The sequence below is a fragment of the Xyrauchen texanus genome, chromosome 20, assembly GCF_025860055.1.
Source record: "Xyrauchen texanus isolate HMW12.3.18 chromosome 20, RBS_HiC_50CHRs, whole genome shotgun sequence".
In the NCBI taxonomy this organism is placed as follows: domain Eukaryota; kingdom Metazoa; phylum Chordata; class Actinopteri; order Cypriniformes; family Catostomidae; genus Xyrauchen; species Xyrauchen texanus.
In genome coordinates, this window is record NC_068295.1 from 30197958 (window position 1) to 30222922 (window position 24965).

The 24965-nt window shown below is 38.0% G+C and overlaps 1 protein-coding gene across 1 annotated transcript in view; it reads left to right on the top strand.

Moving 5' to 3' along the window:
• The window catches only part of LOC127661076 (semaphorin-4G-like), a 54028-nt gene that overhangs the window by 590 nt on the left and 28473 nt on the right, over window positions 1-24965 (top strand). Inside the window, exon 2 of the mRNA XM_052151636.1 lies at window positions 8465-8794. Coding sequence (XP_052007596.1) covers window positions 8659-8794 — 136 coding nt within the window. The 5' untranslated portion in view covers window positions 8465-8658. The remainder of the gene's footprint in view (window positions 1-8464; window positions 8795-24965) is intronic.

Consider the following 24965-nt stretch of genomic DNA (forward strand, 5'->3'; position numbering starts at 1 on the left):
CTCAAATTATGATTTCGCACAGTGTCTAACTTCAACGTTTGAGCGTTTTTGTTGTTGTTGTTGCCTGTCAGTAAGAACTGTTCATTATAAGTTAATCATTAAACGGTGTTAAAGGGCATATATTGTCGACCGATAGACACTTTAGGCTATTGAAAGCATGAGATTGTGGAGACGTTTAATCGCTTGTTTCACCTGACAGAAGTCCAGGGCAGGTTTTCTTGGCACAAACACAATAGGGAAAGTGTTTACGCCTAATATCAGTAACAGAATATAACCCATTGAAATGTCTCTAATTATCATGTACTTGCATTATGGCATTCCATTAATTAAAATAAATGAACACTTATTGTATGATATAATACACCCAGTGTTTTATATCATACAATACGTGTTCATTTATTTTAATATTATCTTGTACTCATTGATCCATGATAGAGAGGGATGCTTTGTTGGACACTTCCATATGATTACTCTCCTCTATTTACTGCTTTTATAGTGCCACAAAATCTCTTTTTTATTCTCAACTGAAAAGAGGCATGTGATACAACATTTGGTCAATGACCCAGTGTACTTGGGGGCACTGTCATAGCTCATCCTAATGGTCCTTTAGATTCAAGAGTAACATTTTTGTGAAAGACTGCTTTCATAATTATGCAGTTCTCATTCATAAGACAAACACTGATTTAGAAGTTCTACTGTATGGGGCATCCTTATGTGGGCAAGCCTTGTTGATCTGCCATCCTCTTTATAGTTGTTTTCTATATTTACACTTAAATTGCCTTGAGATAAAATATTGATGGATCATGTTTAATTGAAGATGACCTAAATGGTGAATGATTCATGTCTGTGAAAGATTACTAGGCTGATTTCTCTTGAAATATGTTTTGCTGAAGACACCAGAAGACCTTCCACTGTTCTCTAGATTGCTTCTTTTTTAAAATTGGATTGCCCAATTCCCACTATTGGTCCTTGTGGTGGCACGGTTGCTTACCTCAATCGGGTCACTTCCGATTCTGACACATCTTATGACGTGGCTCACTGTGCATGACACTGCAGAGACTCGCAGCATGTGGAGGCTCTTGATATTATCCGCGATCAAGCACAATTTACAATCCGCTTCAATGAGAGCGAGAACCCCTAATCGCAACCACAAGGAGGTTACCCCATGTGACTCTACCTTCCCTAGCAAATTTGGTTGCCTAAGAGACCTGCATGCCCTGGATTCGAACTTGCGTCTCCAGGGGTGGTAGACACCGTCAATACTCACTGAGCTACCCAGGCCACTCTAGATTGCTTCTTAATTTAAGGTTGTATAAAAAATATATGCTTTCCAGAATATGGCAAAATTGCAATCTCGTTATGATCGTTCATTGCTTATTTTTTTATTGAGTGGTTTGTGAGATGCTAAGAGCTTGGGTTGAACAGAGGTACGTAAAACGATCTAAGACTACAACAACATTGAGAATTAGGTTTAATTTGTATGTTTTTAAATTGTATTTTCTAACTTTGCACTGACTTAAGATAAAGTATACCGAATGTAATGTATGGAGGCCACATACAGATTGTTAATGTACTGAGTATAGCATATGACTGTTGTTAGATGCCTGAAATCATGATATGAAAGAATTTAGTGTGCTTTCCTTTAAACTTACATGTAAATGTGCACAAAGTGACTGACAGTGGCTTAAACATGCATGGAGAGTCTCATGCAGTCACTTTCCAGCGTGATTGTTTGCAGAAACAGAGATATCTTTTCACTCTGTGAGTTTTTCCCTCTCTGTAGCTGTTCAATTATATCACCTAATTTAGTCCATCATACAGCCTGATACATGTACCAAGTTATACAGCTCAATTCTTTCATTTTAAATGAACTTTCAGCTGATATACTATTGTTTTGGAGTCTTGAATGGGCTTTGATCTTATCACATGGATCCACTGCCTTGAGAACAGAATAAGGTATAGCAATGTTTTTGGCTGAGCTCTTCAGTATTCTGTATCAGCATTACAGCAGTGTGCTGAATCTCTGTAACACTGCGGGCTACAGTGGGTGTCAATTGATATGCTTTCTTCTATGGTGAGCTAGTGCTAAAAGACTGGAAAGAAACGGTCACTCATGTGACTGACCTATCTTCAGGTTCTTTCTTTCTTTCTTTTTGAATTTAGTTTCTTTTGTTTTACTTTCTGTTTCTTTTTTCTTTTGACTTTTACTTCTTTTGTTTTTCTTTCTTTCTTTTCATTTTTACTTTGACTTCTTCCTCCTTCCTTCCTTCCTTTTTTATTTTATTTTTTTATTGTATTTTTTCTTTTCTTTCTTTCTTCATTCTGTCTTTCTTTCTTTTCTTCCTCTTATTTATTTTCTTCCTCCTTTCTCTCTTTATTTTTGTGTGGATATTCTCCCCTTTTTCTCCCCAATTTGGAATGCCCAATTCCCAATATGCTCTAAGTCCTCGTGGTGGCATTGTGACTTTCTTCAATCCAGGTGACTGAGGACGAATCTCAGTTGCCTCCACGTCTGAGACCGTCAATCCATGCATCTTATCACGTGGCTTGCTTAGCACATTACTGCTGAGACCAAGCGCATATTTTATAGCTCACGCTATTCTCTGTGGCATCCACACACAACTCGCCACACACCCCACTGAGAGCGAGAACATTATAGCGACCACGAGGTGGTTAACCCAATGTGACTCTATCCACCCTAGCAACCGTTGCTTAGGAAGCCTGACTGGAGTCATCTTTCTTTCTTTCTTTCTTTCTTTCTTTCTTTCTTTCTTTCTTTCTTTCTTTCTACTGACCACTTGGATCAATTCAAAGGATTCCTATATCAAAGCTGCATGTTTTATTGTTGCAGGAAAGTGAGTTGATTAAATTATTAAATGTTTAATATAATATTATTTGTTAATTGTGATGTATTATTATTATTTCTTTTATTTAAAAAAAAATTATAACTTGTGATGTATTATTTAATTACACCAGAAGCCCTCCTGCCTGACATCATATCCTGGTTCGTTGCGTTGTCCAAAAATAGTTTGTAATTAAAGCCCTGTGTGTCAATCCCTTTAGAGTGTCAAGTACACACACAGTTTGGTTACAAAAGAGAAGCAAAGTGACTTGCTTTAATTTTCAGTGAAACCAAATTTTCACAACCAAATTTGAGGGTTGAAAGGTCAAAAATTTTGCTGCTGGAAGTGTAGTTGTGACGTGTGAAATGTCTAGAGAGTGGTGCCAAAAGCAAGTTGTATTTTTTGTTTTAGATAATTGTGGCAGGGCGGGTCCGGGTTGTGATTATACACACCCGGTCCCTTATCAGGCTAATTAAGCCTCCGAGAGGGATAAAGGCAGACGGTGGTGCGACGAGAGAGAGATAGTTGACGGACATGTCCGTCATTTGTGTGTGTTGACTTTTGGTTTCAGTTTACCAATTAAACTATTATTTATGTTATCAAGCCGGTTCTCGCCTCCTTCCCGGGCTTCGGCACCAGTAAACTATCTCTCTCTCATCGCACCACCGTCTGCCATCAGCCTTTATCCCTCTCGGAGGCTTAATGACCGGGTGTATATAATCACAACCCGGCCCCGCCCTCCGCCCTGCCACAATAATACTGTAACAATACAGTCAACAGGAATCAATATTTTAACCGTAATTAGAGTAAAAAATTCTATGAGACTGGATGCTGGCGCAATACACTATCAGGCTCATTATAGTTTGCACTTCATTCACAATAACTATCACGCACAATTTACATTGTGCTATTACCATCAGATGGTATTACATTGTGGGTACCTGATCTCCATAATAGCTTTAGTGAATTGGGTGCTAAAACAACGCAGGCAGCACATGCAAATAACCAGCGTTTTTACTGGCTGCAATTCATTGTTAGTGAATTCCCCCAAAATGTCTTAGTGGGGTAGATTTTAAGTCCAGAAGGAATCAAGCAATTTGATATCTGGATCATTTACTGTGTACTGTGTTTGCAATGCTTTTCTGCAATGCCTTACAGTTGCTTAACCTGTGTTCCTTAACATTGTTACTGTTATCATGCAGTATAGAATTGTATTGAGGGATTTTTGCTGTACAGCAGGTGTGAATTCAAGCACATCTGTGCAGTTATATTTGGGGGAAAGTGGGACAAAACACGTTTGTTTTTTGTCTGATTTAAAGAGCGAAAAGGAGTGAAAAAGATTAGGGTTTTGAATGAAGGAGAGTACAGAGGATTAGAAGGCCACTGGGAATGTGGTCTCTGAAGGGGAGATAGAGGCAAAGAAAACACTGCTCATCTGGTGTGCAAGCTTGTTTAATGGGAAGAGGGAGAGCGAGCGTGTTTATGTGAGAGTGGGGGAGATGTCTGGAGTGTTTACAGAAGTCAGGTACTGAGTGCGTTAGAGAAATGGACAGAGGGAGGGAGGCAAAGAGAACGGTTAGATGTTACGGCAACTGTCCTAAATCACATCAGAGTGTATGCGTGTGTTTGTGTGTCAGGGTCAGAAATGAACCAGGGCTTAGAGTAAAAATACTACTTAAAATTTAAAATGTGGGGGCAAAAATGCCCCTTTAGTGAATTCCCCTGTTTATAATCTGTCATCTAACATATGTAAGTGCATCTGCAATCCTTAAGGTGTCAGATATCTGTAATTGTTGGCTTTAAGTTGAGTGTTGCTGAATATATAGCTAATATGAGCTGATTTTGAACATGAAAAACACAGTTTTCAAATACAGTGTTGGTAGACAATAGAGAGCTGTAGAATCTATCATAGGGACTGGCATAAATTATGAAAAAATTTAGTCTAGCAAAGCATTTAATGTGTTATGATATCTTGAATTTTAATTTTATGCACTTTTGTGTTTAATTTCAGCTTTTGGAGGAACCCATTGATTCTCAGTGATCATGCACAGCGAATATAAGATATTTTAAGGAAAATGAGCCTATAGTCCAAGTACATGGTCATTGTGTTTAACAGCGTGCCATTTAACGATAAATCAATTACATTTTAGAAAATATCATATCGGATGAAACTATAGACTCTACTCTTTTTACTCAAACAAGTTTAATGTTAAAACATAATGAGGTTTCTAAGCAAATGTAGTTTGGTTGCCATTTATCCCGAAGACAAACTCTGCTGAGATCGATGCCATGTTGTTTAGTCACATGACTCGATGCATCAAAAGTTTAACCCTTTAATGACAGCCTAGAGTCTCCTGAGTTTAGATCAGTTTAGGTTAAATAAAATTAAATGATGCATAGACTCTAGCGAAGCCAAAATATAATGTCCACGCATGTGAATGTGGGGTCTCAAGAGGTTGAAATTAAGTGATGAAGGCTCCAGTCATATCAGTGGCATAGAAAAAGCTTTTTATCCCTGGGATTGTGATCACATGACCAGCCGAATATTTTTCACTTATCTCGATAACACCTTTTACAGAACACTTTCGGTTGCCAAATACATTTACTATGATATTTTCTTCACAAATTGTGAGAGATTTTGAGAGAGACAATTCAATGTAACAATTTTAGACATTAAATGTTAAAATATGTTAATCTGAGCCAGGAGCCCTACATTTTTATTGTAGCTGAAAGCTCCAATAATGCAGAAATCTGCAGAACATTTCTGCAGCTACTTGTAGGGTATTTCTAAAGGTATTCAGGTGGTAACTGAAAACTTTTGCATTTGTGTGATGATGCATCCATAGATCAGCATCACACAAGTCCAAGACCTGTCGAATTGGTCACTAAGATATAAAGCACTTCACTTTACCTCCTTGTACCTCCTCACATAAAGAAACTTTTTCAAATCTACACATATTGTGCTTTAAAAATAATGTGGCATTTGCACAAGTAGACAGTGTGAATGCTTTGCCTTCAACCATTAACCCATTAGCTTTGTTTAAAGTGCACGAGTTGATATTGCTGCTGTGGTGTGGCAATATATGTTTCTAAATTCACTTCCCCTTGTAAAAGGTCTTTATTCAGCTCCTAATTTCTCACGAAGGCTCATAGTTTTGCAATATACTCATTACCTCTCATCTCCAGAGTATTTACAGACTAAGCCAATGTGCTTTTTCCATCTTAATTAGTATTTTCCACTTGATTCTTTCAATTTAAGGTGAGAGAGTACAAAGATGAGTTTGTGATATTTAGCTTTTAGATTAGGCTCTCACTATTCAGCTGCCATACATTAATCACCAGCTTATTATTTGATGCATTCACCTCAGAAAGAGCTCAGGATTAAAGGCTTGCAATGTCGGTGTCATTGGACACGGCAATGCATCCAGCGAAAGCCTTTGATCTTTGCCTGTGTATTCCTGCATGTGTGCATGTGCTTTGTGCGTGTGCCATTAAGACTTTTTAAAAAGAGGACTTCATTTCTATTAGGGTAACCATTTAGTGCCACAGGGTGTGCTGGTTTCCTTTTAAAACACCCACGTTCCTTTGTTCCGTGCAAACATGAGGATCTTGATAGTTGTCCTTGGGCGATCTTGTCAGATTACCACAATCAAATTGTGTTATTTGAGAACCCTTATTAAACTACAGATTCACAGCCTGTTCAGTACACACTCTTCAACTGATCATCTGTCAGCCTAACCATGACATCAGCACTGACTGGGTGATACTTACAAAACCTGTCAAGAAAATGTCTTTCTTTGAAATACATTTTTCATATTTAATCATTAAATAATATTTAACCCAATGCAATAGTAATAATAAAAATATTTCAAATATGCCAAAATAATTTATGGCATTGTGACATTATTTTCAGGACACTTAAAGCGATGTTCTGTGTTCAATACAAGTTAAGTTCAATCGACAACATTTGTGGCATAATGTTGATTACCACAAAAAATAATTTTGACTCGTTAATTTCCTTTTCTTTAAAAAAAGCAAAAGTGAGGCACTTACAATGGAAATTAATGGGGCAAATTTTTGGAGGGTTTAAAGGCAGAAATGTGAAGCTTATAATTTAATAAATGTATTTATATAAATTCTTCTGATAAACCTTGTGTATTATTTGACCTGTTAAGTTGTTCAAATTGTAATTTTTCAGTCATTTTAGGGTTTGTTGACATAACACCATCATGGCAACAAAGTTGTGATATTGTCTATAACTTTACACAGAAAAGGTTAGTAAGCAATTTTATCACACTAAAAACATGTTAACACACATATTGTTTATGTCTTGTGGCTAAACTTTTGAAACAGCGAGTATTTTAAAGATGACAGTTTGGCCCCATTCACTTCCATTGTAAGTGACTCACTGGAACCTCGATTTCTGCTTTTTTTTCCCCCTCCCCTTTTCTCCCGAATTTGGAATGCCCAATTCCCAATGCACTCTTAAGTCCTCGTGGTGAAGTAGTGACTCGCCTCAATCTTGGTGGCGAAGGACGGATCTCAGTTGCCTCCAAATCTGAGGCCGTCATCCCGAGCATCTTATCATGTGACCCGATGAGCATGTTACCGCGGAGATGTAGCGCGAGTGGAGGCCCACGCTATTCTCTGCGGCATCCATGCACAACTCGCCACACACTCCACCGAGAGCGAGAACCACATTATAGCGACCACAAGGCGGTTACCCCATGTGACTCTACCCTCCCTAGCAACTGGGCCAATTTGGTTGCTTAGGAGACATGGCTGGAATCACTCAGCACACCCTTGATTCAAACTCGTGACTCTAGGGGTGGTAGTCATCTTTTTTGTGGTAATCAATATTATGCCACAAATGCTTTCTATTGACCTTAACTTGTATTGAACCTGGAATATTCCTTTAAGCACATTTTAACCCCCAATTCTAACATACAGATGCTTTAATTGAACTTTTCCCATTGGTTTCAGTGATGATTCCCATTACTTTACAGTAAAAAAAAAGATGCTGTTGTTCCATGATTTTATAAATTAAAATAAGTAAAACTACCAAGGGAGTACTAATATGATTGGAAAATACTTTACGAATGTAATAATATATACCGTACTTAGATTTTTTACAATATATTTTTGCATTGCTATAATGAATATTAGAGGGTACGATGTGTGCTACAGTCATGAAAATAATGTCATAATGTCTCAGTTCAAACTGTCCATTTAAATGAATCTATTCCAACGATTCATTTTTGTCATCACTCAGAAATTTTCATTGAATTCTGTGTATTATAAATGCATTAGTAAACACTGTACATTAGTAAGTATTTACTATGTATTGTTATATTGGTGCATTTAAATGAAAATGATTGAATATCATTCATTCTTTTGTTCATAGTGAAAACCTTAATTATTTTTTTAACTAGAATTTTACTTCATTCTAAAATGACCATTTTAAGTAATGGTCAATATCTCAAAATACATATTGAGATATTGTCAAACGGCTGAAAATATCTATTTTTTCACCCTTCACTATACTGTATTTGCCATTATTGATGAGTGATTTCTGAACTTGTCTTAATTTTTTTGTGTGTGTGTGTATGCTTGTTTTACAGAGTGAAATCACTCGAGCAAGTAAAGAGGGACATCTGTTTTACTTTTAAGTGAAGAAGAGTACAGCAGCGGCATTCCTGCATTTGTATGTTCCAGAGAAAAGGGTCACAAGGGAGACAGTGTGAGTGACCTTCTCCTTTGAGAGGGGGGGTGGGCAGTGAACTTGTGGTACTCACCCCTCCTGATCGCACTGCTGATGTTGAAGATGATGACCCACAGCGCATGGCTGCTCTTCCAGCTATTGCTGTGCATTCTGTCTACTTTGTGGGGTTACCCCTTTAGACCCCCACTAGACCTGGATGTGACCCCCAGAACTACAGTCCTCTCCAATGGTACGACTCACTTTAATGTTAAGTTTTTTCTTTCTTGTTCGTTTGCTCATTCATTCATTCATGTGAAAAAAACACAGAACTCTCCCAGAGCAGTGAATCAATTCTTTCTTTATCGGAAAAACGAATCCTGCTCATACAGGCATATACACATTTTTGTCCAATAATATGATCTGTAGAATAAGATTATCCCTCCTCCTAATACCACCTGTATCTGACTAGCAATAGCAAGGAGAAAATCATGGTTCATGGCTGTAAGATCTTTTAAAGGTTTCAATATGTTCCTCCCAAGTTTCAAAAGGTAATATGTCAACACAGGAAAGAAAACTGTGCTCATCAAGACATTTCATGGGTTCTTTAAGGGTTAATAGCCACACTGCAGATGCCGAGAAAATGCACTGTGGTTAAGTGAGGGGGAGTGGGTTTACGGACTGTTTATGACTCTGTACTTAATCATTCAGATGTAAGCAGTGCTCTTTCAAAGTCATTTAGATGAGTTGGCACTTTCCAACCTAAATTTTGTATCCCTCCTCACTGTTAAACAATACATACAGCTTTCAAAGTAATCTGTGAAGCAGAAATGCAGGCGAAAAGGCACAATGAGCAATCCAAGGTTTCCTTTATCTCCAGTGTTATGTTACACAACTACACAGAGGTCAGATGGCTAAGAGGCCGAGTGTTTAGTAAAAAAAAACACACACATTGAGAGAGCAACAGGTTCACTCTCCGAGATTTGTTCTGCTCTTCCCTGCCAGGCCAGAGACCGGAGCATAGGAGAGCAGAATTTCAATGCAGAATAATAGTCACAAGCAGGCCTAGTGATTTTTTAAAGTATATGAAAAGTATGTATATAAAGGTGTCTTTTAAAAGTAATTTAGAAGTGGTATTTTTTGTTGTTGCTGTGGACAAGGGTTTGTCCTCCCAACATACAGGTAGTTTGCATGGAACAGTATATACTATACCGCTGTATAGACATTGTGCCGCCTGCAATGTAAATAGCTTAATAGTTTTGTCACTTGCAGTGTAAACAAGCTTTCAGATGGGGTAGGGTGAAATTTTCAATTGTATTTTTCATTTAATTAATAAAAAGAAAAGTAACACATGTTACTTGGTGTAATGGTATAAATTCAAAACATTGCACATACAACATCTTTGTTAATTGCTTCCAAAGTAATATGATCATGTAACGTGTCCTAATCAGGCTTAAACGCAACAAGGACATTTTGTCAGTTGATTTGTTTCTATTTCATTGACATTTAGCCAAGTTGCTCCACCTCAGTAACAGTTTTGGATGCGTTTTATTTTGTGATTTCACTGATTTGACTAACTTGACCTGTATTGTGTGCCACCGTTTAAGGAATAGAACAAGATAACCAATCATATACCTTCAAAGGACTTGGAATATGATGCGCTAGTCGCATAGACTACTTTTATGGTACGTTGGGGTTTTTAAGCTTTAAAGCGAAGCACTAAATCCACAATTACTGTATTGGAAAGAAGGCCCATGATATTTATTAAAAGATCTCCTGACAGGGGTGGGGTGGGCTGGAAGTAAAAAGTGGCCCTTCATTTTCTTGCTCAATTGAAAAAAAAATTGTTTAAAAAAAAAAAAAAATTTTATTGACTGCTAGTCATGACAACGGACTCCACCAGCGCAAAAAATGTCATAAATGTAAAACATTTAAAACCATTGAAAATGTGATGAGTGGATTTTTTTGTAGAAAGCACTAAAAATAAGCACTCTATAGCTCAGAAAAATAACATGTCTGAAAACTTTTATTTCCTAACATACAGATGTTAGGTTAAAATTTACATGAAAGTACAAGGGAAAGTCTATATTTTAGGTGCTGTGACAAGTCAGCATTTCTTCAGAGTTTTAAAAGATTTTAATCACCTTTCAACTTTTTTCTAGAAATGCAAATAAAATATTGTACTAGTTAATATGAGGTTGTGGTAACAACAAGTATAATAATAATACAGTGCATCCGGAAATTATTCACAGCTCTTCACATTTTCCACAATTTGTTATGTTACAGCCTTATTCCAAAATTGATTAAATTCATTATTTTCCTCAAAATTCTACAAACAATACCCCATAATGGCAACCTGAAAGAAGTTTGTTTGAAATCTTTGCAAATTTATTAAAAATAAAAAATGAAAAATCTCATGTACATAATTATTTACAGCCTTTGCTCAATACTTTGTTGAAGCACCTTTGGCACCAATTACAGCCTCAAGTATTTTTGTGTATGATTAAGTTTAAGTTTTTTTATATACTTTTATACTGTTTTTTTTATTTATTTATTTATTTATTTTTTTATAAATTTGCAAAGATTTCAAACAAACTTCTTTCACATTGTCATTATGGGGTATTGTTGTAGAATTTTGAGGAAAATAATGAATTTAATAAATTTAGGAATAAGGCCGTAACATAACAATATGTGGAAAAAGTGAAGCGCTGTAAAAACTTTCCGAATGCACTGTATATTGTATATGTACATATATAGCTATACAAGATCATAAAATGTTGTTTAAAATAGTTAAATGAAGGAAGTGTCACAGCAGGACACTGATGACAATGCTTAAAATTTCATGTCAATTACTCACATAAATATGTAAATGTTTATTTAAAAAAAATCTATGAAAACAAAGTTGGCCAGAATATGTACATATATAATTATAAACATAAATAAACATAACTTAAAGTGTAGATCTTTGCAGATATTTTGCAGATTAATTGCTCATATTTCACTCTATGTGAGTTTGTTGCGTCTTTATATCTGCAGTGCTTTCTGTCTATTCTGTGGGGTTACCCCTTTAGACCCCCACTAGTCCTGGATGTGACCCCCAGAACTACAGTCCTCTCCAGTGGTACGACTCACTTTAATGTTAAGCTCTTTCTTTCTTATTTGTTCGTTCGCTCATTCATTCATTCATGTGAAAAAAGCACAGAACTCTCCCAGAGCAGTGAATCAATTCTTTCTTTATCGGAAAAACCGCTATTGCATTCCCCTGCTTCCTTCCAAATATTATTCTTGAGAAAAAGTGAAAAGCTTTGACAAGCGCTGTTTCTGCTATTCTTTAAACAAAGTAAGACTCAAATGGCCACAAAGTAATATTTTTCATGACTTATTTTCTGCATTTTTATCAGGCGTGAGCATTATTCAGCAAACCGCACTTTAGCTCCCAGTAATGCTTTGCTGTATGAATAAATTATGCAAATGACAATGTACTGCTCATAGCTTTACTGTTTGCCAATTTTATGCTTCTGTTATTGTATTTGTTGCAACTTTTTGTGATTATTCAGAGCTCATCTTATACATAATATGTTGTTTTTGGTTGTCACCATTATTGTGATTTGCATGTCGAATAATGAGGTCCATGTAAGGTACTGAGTTAATGTGCACATACGGATATGTGCTCCGATGTGTAATTTCAAAATAAAAGGCATTGTATTGGCTTTACCTGACAAAATTGATAGAATACTCGTTCTGAGTCCAGGTCGGCCGCCAATATCGCCTGTAGAATGGGCCAGTATTGCTAGTCTGCCCCTCTCTCCTGATGTTGATGTATTATGGGTTGGAGGAAATAGTTATTCTCAGTCTAATTATTCAGACTGATAATAACTTATGTTATTAATTGATTAAATAGAAGTGTTTGAATAAAAGATTAACAGTATAATTACAGTATAAAAGTATATAAAAAAAACTTAAACTTAAAAAACTGCCCCTGAAATTAAAATCCAGAGGGCAGTTATTGTCCCTTTATGGAAAAGGTAATTTCTTAATAGATTGGGTTCGGGTGCCAGGAGTTTAAACCACCACAGTTATTAAATTAAATTAAATTAAATTCAGTTATCCTTAACAAGACAGTCTGGGTAAACGTAATAGAAAAATAGTTCTCTTATAAATTTTAAATAACACAAGGAACAGAAAGATACTGTTTGAAGTTTTCCCTATTGTTCAATTAATTCAGATCACAGACAGACATTCATCACATGACTCAGTAGTACATTAAATCTGCTGAATTACTGGGCCCAGACTATCAGTTCAAAACTGTGGAGGTGTGGGCGTGCACCCGTCTGGGGAGAGAGAAAACGTTAAGGACATTCACTTGAGATGAATTGTGACTATGTTCACAGTAAGAGTTGGGGAGATAAAAAGACAGTTCACAGACAGAGAGAGAGAGAGAGAGAGAGAGAGAGAGAGACAGACAGACAAGAGTCTTCATGTCTGTCCCATGAGAAAAGAGAGAAAGAGCTTTGAGTTTTGTGAAGCTCAAAAGCAGACTGTTTATTTAAGTAACACTGAAAAGCTGTTTTGAGTGAAGCTGTACAGTGATTGCTGATTATATGTGAATAAAACTCACGTGAACTGCGGAAATCGGTTCTCGCTTCCTACTTTATCTGTCCAACCCAAATATTTGTTACACTGGTCCCGAAACCCAGGATAATGAGGAAGGTACGCTGCTATGGTGTCGTCTTTGCCTCTGGATGAAATGTTTCGATCCCTCGCCAGCATCCACCAGGCACAACACCAGGCCCTCATGGATCTGCGGGCAGAGCAGCAACAATGCTTTGAGGCACTCCTTCTAGGCCAAGAGGAGGACAGATGGGCATTGCGGAGCTTGGTACCCCATGAGGGGGCACACGCTGCGACTCCGGCATCGGTGATCTCCCATGTGGCGCTGGCGAAGATGGGGGCGCAAGTTGAGCCGTAGGCCTTTCATGGTCCAAGCTCTGAGGCTGCAAGTGCAATGGGCAGTCCATCTCCCACCGTTGCTGACCAGGGAGGCACAACTCACAGCCAAACAACTCCCGGTTGATAGCTGAAGAAAGCCATCATGCAGCAGATCGGATGCAGCCCCGAAGAGCATTACCAGCAGAACCCTGGCGCTGAACGAAGTCAGCCACCCATTTGCCTTCGTTAAACAGCTTGACGTCGTCTGCCGGTGCCGGTGCTGGTGCTGGGTGCATTAGATGGGGGCATCATCGATCTCGTGGTACTGGAACAATTCGTCTCCAAACTACGGAGTGTGACAGGGGAAAACAATAAGCCATCTCATGGCCCATCTCTATTGGTCGGGCATTCACAGGGATGTTAGCCAGTGGTGTGCGAAATGCCGCAAATGTCAGCTGGTGAATCCACCGGCCTCTCCAAAAGCGCCATTGCATCCTCTTCCATTGATCAAGGTTCCATTTGACAGAGTTGGCATTGACCTCATCGGGCCATTAGAATGGTCAGCATACAGGCATCACTTTGTGTTGGTTCTGGTGGAATACGCAACGTGATACCTGGAAGCAGTGTCTCTTCGCAACATCTCAGCATGTAGTGTTGCAGAGGCACTCTTCAGAGTAATCTTTCGAGTTGGGATTTCAAAAGAAATCCTTACTGACCAGGGCACTACATTCATGTTACGTACACTATGTGAGCTGTATGAATTATTAGGTATTAAATCGATTCGGACAAGCATGTACCATCCACAAATGGTTTAACATTTTAATAAGACCTTAAAAAATATGATTCATAAGTTCGTAATTGGGATAGGTGGCTCGAACACCTGTTAATTGCTGTACGAGAGGTCCCTAAAGCTTCCACAGGGTTTTCCCCATATTAATTATTATATGGGCGTAAGCCCTGTGGCGTGTTAGACATCATGAAGGAAGATTTGGAGGAGGGACCCTCACTAAGCAAAAATTTAATTCAATATCTTCTTGACCTGAGAGCATAACTCTGGGTTACACTGGGGCATCTATCACAGGAGAATTTGCTACAGGCACAAGAACGTCAATCCCGGCTGTATAACAGGGGCACTTGGCTATGTGAATTTGCACCGAGAGATAAAGTCCTTGTATTACTGCCCACATCAAGCTCTAAATTACTCGCAAAATAGCAAGGGCCCTTTGAGGTCACATGGCGAGATGGGGAAGTCGATTATGAGGTAGTGCATGTGGATATGGACAGGGCGTGTCAAATTTACCACCTCAACCTATTAAAACCATGTAGAGAGGCGGTCCCATATCCTTGGTGATGTCCCGGAGATGAGTCAAAAAGCCAATTAGTTCACCCCGGTTCCTTGCGGAGACCACCGCTTGCTGTCACAACATACAGAGTTTGCCAGGTTGCAAAATAATTTCTCTGTGTTCTCACCTATCCCCAGCCACAATAATCTCATAAAACACCACATCGAGACAACCCCAGGAGATGTGGGACATAGTCGTCCCTACCACTTACCTGAACACAAGAAACAAGCAGTATGGGGCGAATCAAAGGGCATGCTTGATATGGGCATAATAGAAAAACCCCACAGTGATTCTGGTACCTAAGAGCGATGGCTCTGTGTGGATTATAGAAAGGTGAATGCGGTGTCAAAATTTGATGCTTATCTAATGCCTCGTATTGACAAACTGCTCGATCGGTTGGGCTCGGCTCATTTTTATTAGACACCGGATTGACAATGGGATATTGGCAGATCCCCTTAACGCTGATGTCCCATGAGGTTTATTTACACCAATTTGTGACCATTCTGTTCGGTTTGTTTGGGGTCCTGCCTACATTTCTTATGGACAGAGTCCTCAGACTGCACGCTGTGTATGCCACTGCATATTTGGATGAGATCATTATTTACAGTAATGATTTGCAAAGGTGGTCTGAGGTTGCTGCGATGAGCGGGGCACACAGCAAATCTAAAGTAGTGTGCAATTGGATGGGTTGAGGTACGGTATCTGGGGTTCAAGCTGTAAGGACATCCACCTGATGAATTGTGACTATGTTCACAGTGAGAGTCAGGGAAGAGAAAAAGACAGCCAGTTCTGAGAGAGAGAGAGAGAGAGAGAGAGAGAGCGAGAGAGCGAGAGAGCGAGAGCGAGAGCGACCGACCGACCGACCGACCGACCAGAGTCTTCATGTCTGTCCCCTGAGAGAGAGTGGGAGCCTTGAGTTGTGTGAAGCTGAAAAGCAGACTGTTTATTTGAATGTTTGAAAATTAATTGAGTATATTTGAAAAGCTGTCTTGTGTTTTGAGTGAAGCTGTACAGCGATTGCTGGTTATTTGTGAATAAAATGGACTCACGTGATCTGTGGAAACTGGTTCCCACTTCCTCCTTTATCTGCCCAACCCAAACCTTTGTTACAAAAACAATAATGTGCTTTTGTAGCACCGACGCAATGCTACCCGACTGCACGATCTGCTCAAGAACTCGCCTGACAAGCACTCGAATTGAAACGGACACCAACCCCATCTAAGGTAAGAATCGCAAGCACCACAACTATAAAACACAAGCCTTGTACTGGCTTGATGTGGCTCAAGCCGCGACTCTGTCACACACACGGCAGTGTAACCTGGGATGATTTGCACACCCCGACAACAAAGGAGAGAACGCAATTGCATTCGCGCTTCCTAAAATAACTTCCTCCCCAGTATCCCGTATGCACGCTCAACAGCTTCCTACCAAGAAAACAATTGATCATAGAAAAAACAATCGCTGACAACTGTCACAGTTTCACCAAATTTCTAAGCAATTTCTACTTGCTAAAACCAATGAGCTCACCTCTCCACTCTTCCCTCCTCCAATCATTTCAGTTAATCCCTGTGCAGGCACAAACTCAGATTAGCACAAACTGCTAGATGACTTTTAGAGGTAAATGCAGCACATCTGCTATTCACATATTCAGTACAATTTGCCACCATTCACACATCAACACTAAAATGCCATTAAACTTTTGATGTAGTTAGTTATTTTATCAGTTGACAAACTTCTTTAGCCACTCTGTACACCATTTCTAAAATCTCTACAGAATAAAAAAAAATACTTGGTATCACACACTTACCAACTATGAAAATGGCTATAGACAAATCATACGACACTGTTCACACAGAGCATCAAAACTGAACTTTTCAGGTAATGTTACAATTTAACATTCAAGGAAATATCCAGTGCTGAATTTACTGAAATTTTTGAAAAGGTTGTGTTTACACATGACCTCTAAACTGATATTTACAGTTAAAGTGACTGTTCAGAATGATAGCGTTGAAAAATGAGTTATATTTTTGTCCATTCTCACCCAAAACTGGATCGCATTAGAAGACATTACTTAAACCACTGGAGTTGTATGGATTATTTTTATGCTGCCTTTATGTGATTTTTGGAGCTTCAAAGTTTTGTCCACTATTCACTTGCATTGTATGGACCTACAGAGCTGAAATATTCATCTATAAATCTTTGTTTTGTATTCAGAAGAATAAAGAAATCAATACAAATCTTAGATGGAATGTGGGAAATGATGAGAGAATTAAACATTTTTGGTGAGCTATCCCTTCACTTTTCTGGAAAAGGCTCTGTGTATAAGCAAATAAGTTAAGGAATGGAGTTAGATACATTCTAGTGCAGAGGTTTCTTACAGGGGGAAAAAAAATAATAATTGTATTTTAAATGTTCCTCCAGGAGGAACCCTAAAAGCTATTGTGGCCTTGTCTGATTTATTGATTATTTACAGACACCTAACACACACACTTACTGGCATTCTTTGGTCAAATATATTTTGGATAATGTACAGCCAGCCCAATAATGTTTGCAGAATGAACCCTGACAGGGTGATTAAACCCCAACACAATTATTTATCACGCTGAAGGATTTTTTTGTGTGATAATAACTGTATACTAATAATGAAAGAATGTATATTATCCCACTAATTATACAGCAACAAACTAAATAAATAATAAATAATTGGACATGAGAAAAAAATATTTCAATTTAAATTATTGTATTATGTGAGATGAAAGAGACCGCAGAGAGCTAGGTGAGTCATGAGACTTTTCCATTGTGGGAAATGTGTTACCAAGGACATCGGTCATTTAACCATTGGCAATTCAGAATCAAATATATGTTTAATACAGTATATCTGGTCGGGCTAGATTCATAGATTATACAACATCTGATCACCCTGTCTAGGATTATTTTGTGAGAATGACACTGTATTTTATCCCTTACTTACAAGTTAAAAATATTTGGTTAAGTTGTCAAAATATGCTTGCACACTTCTGCAGCATCTTGTTTGATGAATTTATTACATAATCACTTAAGAGCATACATTAACATTATTATTAATGTGTATTGTGTCTCAGCAACCCCAATTATTTCCATACAGAGTGAGTCAGCCTCCACCACCTACGATCACCTTCCTCTGTGGCTGGTTAACCATTAATGAGTTCAGAAAGGCCTGTAATTTATCCCCTAGTAAACCCTAAGAGACAAGCTCTACAGAGCCGAGATAGTGACAAGTTACTGAGGAGGCGAGTTTCAATTATATTTGCACTGTATGTATTGTACTCATTAAAGACAGTTTGAGCACATTCATTATGGTTCTGTCAAATATGAAATCTCACAATGCTGAGAAACTGTTCGTGAAATGACTGGTTTAAACTGGACGATGAACACTGTGTTCCACACATTCTCAGGAGACCTCCAATTGTTTATTTAGAGAATACACAGTCTTTCTGGCTCGCTCTCTCTCTTTCAAAATGCCCCTGGGAAGACAACCCAAATCACGTTGTGGATCTCACATTGATTAGCTAATTAGCAGTGGCAGTTTTTCAGTTCAACAGCCCATCTATCTGTCTGAGCCAGTGGTGTGTGCAAATAGGAGAGGAGTGTCTCAGTTAAATGCACCACTGTAATATCAGTTTGACAGGTCTGTGGGGATGGTAGTCATTCTGCTGGTTATATATTCAATGGGATTACCACATATTGTGAAACTGTATTTTAAAAAATTACACTGCAAGAATTTTTGTATTGTTTTCCAGTAAAAATATCTAAACATCCTTAAAACAAGATGTACATTTACTTGAAAACCAAAATGGCATATGATAATAAAGGAACAAATTATATATTTTTTTTACTTGTAATTTTCTCAACCTCATATATATACCCCAAACGTGTATGACTTTCTTTCTTATGCAGAATACACAAAATCATAAAAGTAGTCCATGTAACGTCATATACGGGGGAAAAAACAGCAATTTAAAAGAATAGTTCACCCAAAAATAAAAATTCTCTCATCATTTACTCACCCTCATGCCATCCCAGATGTGTATGACTTTATATCGGCTGCTGAACACAAATTAAGATTTTAGAAGAATTCTTCAGCTCTGTAGGTTCATACAATGCAAGTGAATGGGTGCCAATATTTTGAAGCTAATTTATTTTTTTTAAGTAATTGTTTAGCGCCGGGTTACCATACATCCTTTTTTTCCTGAAAATGTCCTCTTTTCTTTGGAACTGAAAAAAGCATTGGGCTGGGATTTCAAAATTGGCTAAAAATGTCAGGGATTTGGCTTAATTTTGATATTGATGTGCTCTCTATATTTAGGACAACCAAACATTCTGTGCATTTGATACTACGCATCAGTATTCACATGTTTACGTGGCCTTATTTCAAAGTACGTTTTTACACTCACTCGTGTGTGTGTGCGTAAGAGATCACCAGACATGCTCTGCCACTCTCATCCAGAAACATCAATAATGTAAGTACACTTTTAAAAGTATGTTACCCAATTCTGCGAATTATTAAATAGGACACCTGTTTCATCAGACTCATGCTTACGCATTGTAATTTTTAACTGAAAATGTTGACTATATTGAGACAACATCAAATATATGGCTCATCAGTGAAATTCAACTAATATGACAGATAAAAATAGTCAATGATAGACATTTTACAACTCAGTCCATCAGATATTTGTAGCTAAAAAGCTTGCACTTGTGTGTTAATTGCAAAAAGAAATACAACGAACAAGAACATAGGTCAGGCCATGTGAGGGGAGAAACAAGCCCTGCATCTCGTTTCACATACTGTCCATACTAAATATTATAACAACATTTTGGCGCAGCAGGAGGACTGATAAGTGTGTAGCCCAAACATACATATTTATTTTTTATTATTATTTGTTTTTTGTAGTGCAGTGTTGCTTACAAAAACCTTCACAGTAATCATGGTCTAATGGCAGTGGAAGACAAATAAAATATGCTACAGTCGGTTGGCTTTTCATAAAGTGTGTGAGTCATTTTGGAATAATGCTGTCACAATGCTTGGATTATACTTTAGCCAGAGAACAGGAAATGCAGCTATTGTTCTCTGTTGCTTCATTGTTACCCTGCAATACATCTTGTTATGTAATGAAATTCAGGAATCTGTTATAATTGAGGCAGGAGAGCGCATCTGTTGGCTTTCTACTGGGATATTTTTTTAGGGTCAGTGGATTCATTGCTATATTGAATGCTTTAATGATTTGACCATTTTTATAATAATGAATAATGTGTGACTCATTTGGATTTCCAGAAGGCTGAATAATTTGACAAGAGACCCTTATAAAAAGGTACTGTGTTGGTAGCATTTTACAGATATGGTGTCAGATGGTAACACAGTGGTACTTTGGTGTATACAATACATGGTATTGAATGATTACCATATTCATATACCATGGTACCAAGTACTACAAGGTTCTTCAAATAATACCAAGGTATTAGCATGGTATCATGTCCAAAAAACCATGGCACATTTTTATAAGTGAAGCTGCTTTGATAAAATCATAATTTATGTTGGTAGAATGACACTTAAGCCAAAATGAATTCCCATTGAATAATCTCACTGTCTGCCTGTGTGCTGTTTCATTGACCTCTCAGTTCCTCGTTAATCCCATGATCATGTTGAACAGACACATAAATGTGCAGTTTAGAAATCCTAAAGAGTTCTATTTGAGCAATCAGGACAACAAGTAATTCCGGTTTTGAGAATAGCGTGCCTTAGTTCAGAGAGCTATATATGCCTGAGAATGACAAGCACGCCCGGGTCGTGTGGTTTGTGTCTGTTTAATAGCAGGCCTGCAGACTGCTGTCAGTCAGGTTGCTGGTCTGTATGGTATGGATGTTGCTTCATGCTGGGCCGGTGCCATTTTTACACATCTCTTGACATGCGTTTTAAAGTACAAAGCTCCGCTGCTCACCCCAAATCGGAATACCGTGAAGATCCCTGTGCTGTGCTCACGTAACCCCAGTTCTGTTTGAATAACCTTGGCTTGTAATTTGTTTACCATTTTGAACTGCTGTTTGTATAATGGTTGAGTTGAATCTGGTGCCCAGTGGTAAAGTTTAGCCTACATGTGACATGGTCCTCTAGCATGGGATGCTGGTGTCTCCACCGGACTTCTTTAAAGGATAGTGAAACATTTGTCATCATTTACTCACCCATATGTTGTTCCAAACCTGTATGACATTCTTTCTTCTGTGGAACACAAAAGGAGGTATGAAGCAGAATGTTGCCTCAGTCACCATTCATTTTCATTGCATCTGGTAACCAAGGTTGTTATTCTGCCTAAAATCTCCTTTGTTTAACTACTTTACCCAACAAGACTCCCTTGGTCAACCAGCTTTACTTGAAATACCAGCATGGTGGTCAATTCATAGTGGTCTAAGCTGGTCTTTTCAACAGGGAGAATGTAAATAAAGTGTGTGATGTGTTAATATCCACATGTGTGCTTGCCTGCTTGGGAATATGTTTGTTAAAGTGTGTTTATACTGAGTATTCATGGATGCACAAACAATCTGTGCATGCTCTGCTGGGCTTGAGATTGCTGCTGTGTTTCTCTGAGCTAACATTGCCCACTGCAGAGTGCAGGTCACAGCGGAATAATTGCCAGAGGACTGTGGGAAACTCATTGTGATCTGATACTTAATATTGAATGGATGGATCTGTTCCTTTCACATCCTGTTGGCCCTGAATGCCTGAGTGGGGGGTGGCTTCTTATAGATATTAAGAGGCGAGATGACAGCAATTCTGGCTTGAGGTTCAAGAAATTAAAAATAATTATTCTGCTCTCATGACCTCTTGCCCACTAATTTTTATTTGATCATTCTGTAACTGTTTGGCAAGCACAGAGTTTGAACTTTGTTTTTGTAGCAGGGCTGTAACCACCTTAGACATCCCCATATAGAAATGTGTTATATGGTCATATTAGTAGAAATAGTGTTATATTCTATTTACACCCCTAATTAAAGACTGACATACAGTAGAGTGGCATCACTGCAGTTTATTTAGATTCCCACAGACACCTACACCAACCCCTAACCTTAACCTTCAGTTACAAAAATTAAATATGGTTAAAGTGGATTTACAGAAAAAGTTTGCTTTAACAGAAAAAGCTGTAATATAGTAACATCTTTGAGTCATAATAGTGTGGTTTATTATATTATATTTGTATTTACTGTGTGTATGAACCCAAATGAATCTGTCAGGTCCTTATAATGGAAGTACACGGGTGCCAGCACTTTGTTGGTCCAAAAGTCACATTTAGGCATCATAAAATAATCCATGCGACTCCAGTCAATCAATGAATGTCTTCTGAAGTGAATCGATAGGATTATGTAAGAAAGTCGATAATTAAAATGTTTTTAACTTTAAATCGGTGCTTACATCCTGGCTTTGATGCAGTTTGAATGGCAGAATTCTCGTTCTTCTGTTGTAAATAAGCGCCACTTCCGAATTCTCGCATGAACTCGCCGACGCGCTTTCATCACAATTCTCATCAGCTGCTGGCAAGAAACGAAATTAATAATGTTTTAATTATCGATTTATTTTTTACACAAACATATCAGATTGCTTCAAAAGACATTCATTGATCGACAGGAGTTATGTGAATTACTTTATTGCTGCCTAAATATGACTTTTGGACAGTCAAAATCCTGGCACCTGTGTACTTCCATTATAATTACCTGACAGAGCTCTATCTTCTAAAAATCTTCATTTGGCTTCTGCTGAAGAAAGACACAACTGGGATGGCATCAGGGTGAGTGAATAATGAGACCATTTTTATTTTTGGGTGAACTATTCCTTTAAGGCAACTGTGGCAAGAAACACAAAACTCCATAAGATGTTGGTTAATGGGGAAAAATAAACTTGGGTAAACTAGGCTCACTGTAGGGGCCAGTTTCCCTCTGGCTAACATCATGAATATAATGCCAATATATTACTTTAACCATAACCATAGTATCACCATTGTATTTTATGGTAAAATCATAGTAACCACAAAATGAAACATTGTTACAATATTAACAGCATATTACTGTAGTAATATCATGGTTTATTGTATTAATATTATGGCTTCGGTGAAAAAACAAAACAAACAAACATGGTTATTACATTATTATTACTACATTAAAACCATGGATAATTTGACTATTCTCTCAACTCCCTGACCTTCACTTTGACCAAATCTCCGCAAGGAAATCAACCTTCTTATTCATTTTTATTATTGTAAGTAGTATTAAAGTAAATATTAATAGTGGAGAGGGGAAACATGATGGGAAAGGGTGTGACCAAAGGCGGATTGGAATCCAGTTCATCTACACAAAGTTACACCTCACGCCACTACAGCAACACTAGGGGTGCAGTTTGTCTTCAGTTTGTGTGTTTACAGCTGACTATTGGAGTGCAAATAGCTGCGCTGTGTGGCAGGTACTATTTACACCTAGTGCAAAGTTTCTTTTAATACTCCACCCATATGCCATTGGTCAAACTGATTGTCCCACCCGGCAAACAGTTTTACTGGTGTCAGGCTCTGTCAGGACTCTTGATTCTCAAACAAACAGAGTTTTGAATGGATTTCAGAGCCACAGTGTATTTTAGGGAAAATCAATCTATGAATGTCTATGTATACTTCACCTATACATTTTTGCCCCCAAATCCTGAATATTTGATTACATCCTTGATCTGTAGGACACTACATTTTGGCCAAATGTATGTGTTGGTTAAAAGGCTGATTTGACTGTATTTGATAAAATAAGATGCAATTTGGTTGTTATATTTATTTGCTAGGTGTTAAGAGATGATTCTGTATGTAAGATCTCTGCAGTTATAGAGTTGGTCAGATAATATCATAAGACTGGTATGGGTTAGGTTAGAAATCGTCACTATTCCTACTACAATCAACACAAATAAATGAACTAATGAAAGAATGAATAGGATTGCTTAGGCTTTTAATCAAATGTACTGAGCATCTGTGTGTGAGAGAGAGGAAACATTAAGCAAATGTAAAGATTTCGCATGTTTGTGCAACCCAGCGCTGTGTCAGCAGGGAGTCAGAGGGCACCTTAATTATCCTCTCCTTCTTCTTCTCTCTCTCTCTCTCATTCCGTCTGTCTCTCTTACGCTCTCCCTGTTGCTGACTCTCCTCTGTCTCTCCATGGCTTTACTTCTCAGCTCTGCTGTCACTGTAATGCCCTGGGTTCTCATCCAAATCTAGCTGTGCAGCATAACCTGTCCTGTCCCTGCATGCAATCCTGCCACACAATGCTACCCACACACTGTTGGAGAAGTGTATCCTGTGATGTATGTGTATATTGATGCTCTACAGCATGTGGTGCAATTTTTGCAGTAGACAAATAGAATGTGTCATGAAATCATCATCACAGTAGTGCGATACACAACACTCTATTGTGCAAACAAGGAACCAGAAAGATTAGTGTGTGTGTGTGTGTGTGTGTGTGTGTGTGTGTGTTTGTATAAATGTAGCTTTGTGTTAAAAGGGTGTTCTACCTCCTACTCTTAAGGAACTAGTGCTAATAATCTTGTAAACTTGGCATAGCCTACATGCAGTACTTTTGAATTATCGGTCACTTTAATACATATTGTAAACTTGTAAACCACCAGTTAAACTTTCACATTTATTTTATTATCTTGTGTCCCATATCCAGAACATATGGTGTACTTCTCACACTGGATCCAATTTAATCTTAAAACAATCACAATTAACTACAATATGAAATGCTTAAAAAGAAGACACACTTATGATTCATGAAAAATATATACCCAGAAAGGAGGAAAGTCAGCAGGGGACATGTTGTCTTGCCTCCTCTGCAGGGTCACTTAAACATAGACAAGGAAAATATAAACAACAAATTGACCCAAGCCCTGCCACCTTACCGTTGCTAACCGACAAGCTTTCCAACTAGCACTTGTTCTTCAGCGGTCAAACATTGAGAGAGAAGCAATTGGATTGAGAAAATTACCTCATGAATCATTAAATGACATTTCGATTAACCATGCATTTGTATCAAGTAATTATATATACAGTATATATAAACCACCAAAAATGTATCCAGAATGTCATGAAAGGCAACCAA